This window comes from Rutidosis leptorrhynchoides, chromosome 11 (genome assembly GCF_046630445.1).
Source record: "Rutidosis leptorrhynchoides isolate AG116_Rl617_1_P2 chromosome 11, CSIRO_AGI_Rlap_v1, whole genome shotgun sequence".
Lineage (NCBI taxonomy): Eukaryota > Viridiplantae > Streptophyta > Magnoliopsida > Asterales > Asteraceae > Rutidosis > Rutidosis leptorrhynchoides.
Genome location: NC_092343.1, coordinates 172,047,805 through 172,052,642, shown reverse-complemented (window position 1 = coordinate 172,052,642; position 4,838 = coordinate 172,047,805). Strand labels below are relative to the sequence as shown.

Sequence of the window (4,838 nt, the reverse complement as noted above, 5' to 3'; positions counted from 1 at the left end):
ATATGGAACGTTTATAATCAATATGAACGGGACATTTCAGGCGCTCTTGGAATCTATTACTTCTCTATATTCAAACTACCTAAAGGAGTGATTAAGTATCTTGAATCACTTCGGGCCAATTTTCTATGGGGCGGTACAAAAGAAAATCGAAAAATCCATTGGGTGAAATGGGACAACATTATAAAAAGTAAAGAAAAATGTGGTCTTGGCATTTTGAGTATAGACTCTCTAAATAAAGCTACCCTTTATAATGATGATGATGATATGTATCTTGCCGCGATTGTTTATGGGGTTTGGTTGTTAAAGCGATTCATGGTGATCAACTTAATGGCATCACTCCATCGGTTAATAGAACATCTGTAGGTTCATGGGCTCTTATTAACCGGACTCTTTCTGACCTCCACGCCCAACAACTTTGATTGCAAACTCTCTTTTTATTAAAATCGGTGATGGCAAGAAGACCCCTTTCTGGTATGATAATTGGTTAAATGGTTCATCTCCGAAGGTTGTTTTCCTCACCTCTTTGCTCTTGAATCTGAAAATTTTGCAAGTTTAGTGAAAGGAGGTCTAATGATAGATGGACTTGGAAATGGCATAGAAGTACCGGAATGGAATTGAGTCTCAACAACTCAATGATTTACTTGTTGTAGCTACTCACAATCAGATTTCGGATTCTACTGGTGCGTGGATATTCTTTAGCTCGCATAATGACTCTTTTTCTAGTTAGCTTGTTTCGCACTCTTATTGATCAAAGTCCAACTAGTAATCGACCCACTCTTTGGTGCAATTACATTACTCCTAATGTTAATTTTTTCCAATGGTGAGCAAGTCTTAATAGACTACCTGACAAGCGCAATTTGTTAGATAGGGGTATGATGGTTGATAAATTGTTTTGTTCTTCATCTTCGCTGCACATTGAGGACTTTCCTCATGTTTTCTTCGATTGTATCGTTGCTACTCAGGTTTGGGCATATATCACAACTTGGTTACAGGTTGATTTTTCTAATTGGCATGTGTTTGATGATATGAGGAGCTGTATTTATTCCACACAATAGAATACAAAGGCTGCTGCCATTCTTGAAGTTATTTGTTATGCTACGATGTGGGCTTTATGGTGGTTCAAAAATGAGTGCATCTTCGAACCCTATAAATATAAGAAATGTCATATTACAGATTCGATTGTGTTATCCTCTTTTAATTGGCTTTCATCTCGTTATAAGAAAGCTGATCTTAATTGAAATATTTGATTACAAAATCTTTTAATATCTTGGTAATTCTCTCGCTCCCTGCTAGTTAATAATAATATTCTCAGCCGTTTAAATAAAAAAAGATTTAACTCAAAATGAAAGTACAAGTGTTACAAAGCTTCCTCGTATATAATGGGGAAGTAGATGATATGTTTAATCGAAAAGTGCAATATATAGTTTGACATGAGAGAAAATCGAACCTTGAAGAAATAAACCGACATGAACATGAACATGAACATGAACATGAACATGAACATGAACATGAACATGCTGTTATTTTTCATTCTCTCTTTTATTTATGAGAGGTGATTCTCATACACTAATTTTTGATCCATGTACACTTTTGTCCCATAAAATCAGAGTTATGCCCCTATGGAGTTGAACATATATTATTATTTTAAGTGTAATAAAGGGTAAAATAAATAATTAGGTATACATGAATCAAAAAGTGGTGTGTGAAAATCACCTCACTTTATTTGTTTATTTCGAAGCATATAATCACCCTTAAATATTAGTCTTTGAAAGCTAAACGAGTTATTATTATTATTTTTTTGCTACAGTAATATGCTTTTTTGCTTTTTTGTTGCTTCAAATTTAAAATTGCGTATAGTGGTATAAATATTACTGTTCAAGAAAAAGGTGAAGTAATGATTAAGTGGGAATGTATATGCGTTTATTTAATGTATATGCGTTTATTATTTAATGTCGGTTTTAACAAAAAGGATAAAGAATAAAGAAGAATATAATATTATTATAAGATTGATACGATGTAGCACAAATTATAGATTATAGATTAAACACAATTGGGGATAACTATTTTGTTACAAGACGAAGCTAAGAACACAAAGGCTAAAAAAACTCACCATTTTTATACATTGAGAATCAAAAACAACTATTGTGTTACATGACGAAGCTAAGAACACAAAGGTTAAAAAGACTCACTCTTTTTATACATTGAAAATCAAAAACAAAACATAACCAAAACCATAAGATTCTTCAGCAACATATTTTGTTTAGAAAACTAGGTACCTTACGCGTAAGCAATGGTGCAAAGAAACACAACGCTAGTATTAAAGCTGTAAGGTGAATCTCTATTTTTATTAGTACTATTGCGGTTTGGAAGAAAGCCATGCCCATGAAAATGATAGCTAACCGGATCTCTCTTTTAAATGGGAAATCTTCCATGAGGAGTTCAATAATGGTCATGGAAGATGACCAAGCTATTGAGTTTAAACAAACGAAATAAAGCGTACGACTATCATCATTGAGTGATATAAGAGCGCTTGGAGGACTCATAACTGCTTGAAAGCTGGCTGTGGCAACTAGCGCTGCGACAACCAAGATGGCGTTGCGAACTTGGTCAGGGCTATCTCTATCTTTGTTGAATTTGAAGTAATCATAATGTGGCCACTTGTTAAGATCGGGATTGGTTGGAGCCCTTGATTGTTCCTCAATATTCATTGTAGTTCTTATTGTTTAACTTAATTGCACAAATTTAGAAATGCTTTGGTTGGTTTATATAGAGACTTTGGAAGAATAAAATATACACCTCGAGTGAAGCTAAATGTACCTGAACACGCACATGGTCAATCGCACTCCGCTGTGGGTGAGCAAATTTTTGTTGTACATAAATATATATATAACCTATAACATTGGATGCGCCCTATGATCGGGTCTTGTATTTAACTTATCGGTCATGGATAAGATCAATCCTTATTTAGTTAATTTCCATAATTTACGCAAGGTAGTTTTGGAAAGTATTACATGTATCTAGCTAGAGTATGTATTTAAATATAAGTCTAATTGCTAGCCTATATATATATATATATATATATATATATATATATATATATATATATATATATATATATATATATATATATATAAGCCCTTAAAACCCACAAACTTACGTACTAACGTAATAGCATACGAATCATACGAATAAGCATTCTTAGGATAATCACATTCTCTAAGGTTTCAGGTACGTTCCTTGAATTGTGAATCCTTCATAACTCCCGCAACTCGATCATGTATGTTGTATAGTTGGTGGACGGAACATTCGGCCACTCCGTCGGAATCTTTATGATTTCGGTACGTTAGCCAAAGTATTGAATCCTATTTTGTCCTTAAACCCTAATTGTTTATCTTTTACCCTAATTGTGAAAATATGCTTGATCAATGGATTTAGTCTCCTTATAGGATTAGAATTCTTATTTGCACATATCCCTAAGAATCTACTAATACATAGTTCTTTGGTGAATTATGTGTATTTTCCTGCAGAGATAAACGTGATCTCACAACTTGGATTGTCTACGTTGTGAAGCAGAAGACGAGTATTCACCTAATTTGTTCAAACTGTATACATTTTGAGTTGGACGTGTTGGTGATTTTAGCATGATCCAACGTCATTTTAGTTGATTGGATTACTATGTTGAAAGTATTTTCGAACCATTGATACGTTACACGAATTCAGAGAGTGTGGAGTACACGTTCGTAAAACGTGAGGTGGTTTGAGGTTTCTTTTGGACTTGGAAATAATGTTTGGAACTTAAGAAATGCGAATTGGACTTGAAAGAGTGCGAAACACGACTTGAAAGGCTAAACACACTTGAAAATAAGCTTAAACAAAAAATTTGGTGTGCAGTAGCTTTAAGCCGCGGCGCGGCTCCTGGGCCCGCGGCGCGGCTTAAGGCATGATTTTCATGTTGAGCATTTTTGCATGTTTTGAAGTCTGGTCCTTTGTTAGCCCGCGGCGCGGCTCTTGGGCCCGCGGCCCAGCTTAACACTAAGTCGCTGAAAAGGTGCCTTTTCAACCCAAAAGGCACATTCGAACCCCAAACGTTTTGGGGTTGTTCCAGGGCATTTAAACTGCGTTTTTTTCATGTTTTTAGACCATTTTAAGTCTAAATACATGAATGTTAACTACCAAGTCACTAATGGGTATGAATCAAAGGTTGTGACTTTTCAAGAAACCTTTTGACCCATTATAAATACACCCTTTGTGTATTTGAAAAGGGTTCCGGAATTTTGATCCTTTTTACACACTTTCAATTAAAACAATTAGAAGATACTTCTCTGCAATTGTTTGATTGTTATCTTTTAGCCAAGATGACAATCTTGTCTTTGTCTTATCCCAATCAAAACTTCGTGTAACCCGTGGCTAATAGGGTCCAAATATGCGATTAGGAAAGTGTTCACACGATTCAAAGATCAATCCGGAGTCATTACCGTTTCAGGCACGAAGGTCTTCCAACCCCTATTTCTAATAATCTAATCGAATATTTGTGCATTCTATCTCCGGAGAAACGGTGATAGAAGATGATCCGTGAATTGGTGTGAAGTTTGAATGGATGGATTATAGGAAATGGCTGGAAAGATATAGGCTATGTTGAAGAAATTTTCAAACGTGGATGAGTAACAGAGGATGAACTTATGAGTTTGTGCTTCATGATTATTCAGGAATCACATGCATGCACCATTCATGGGACGGTTTGTCTAATTCCTTAGATCCTTACAATCATTACTGTTGATAATTGTTTATTTGGTAAGTGCAATACGCATGATTAAGGAATAGTGATAAATTGAAATACA

The 4,838-nt window shown here is 34.9% G+C and overlaps 1 protein-coding gene across 1 annotated transcript; it reads right to left on the bottom strand.

Moving 5' to 3' along the window:
• Positions 1-2,243: 2,243 nt before the first annotated feature.
• LOC139875247 (uncharacterized) lies at positions 2,244-2,708 on the bottom strand. The gene has a single exon (XM_071862589.1). The coding sequence runs from the start codon at positions 2,706-2,708 to the stop codon at positions 2,244-2,246; it is 465 nt and encodes a 154-aa protein (XP_071718690.1).
• Between the last annotated feature and the right edge of the window lie 2,130 nt (positions 2,709-4,838).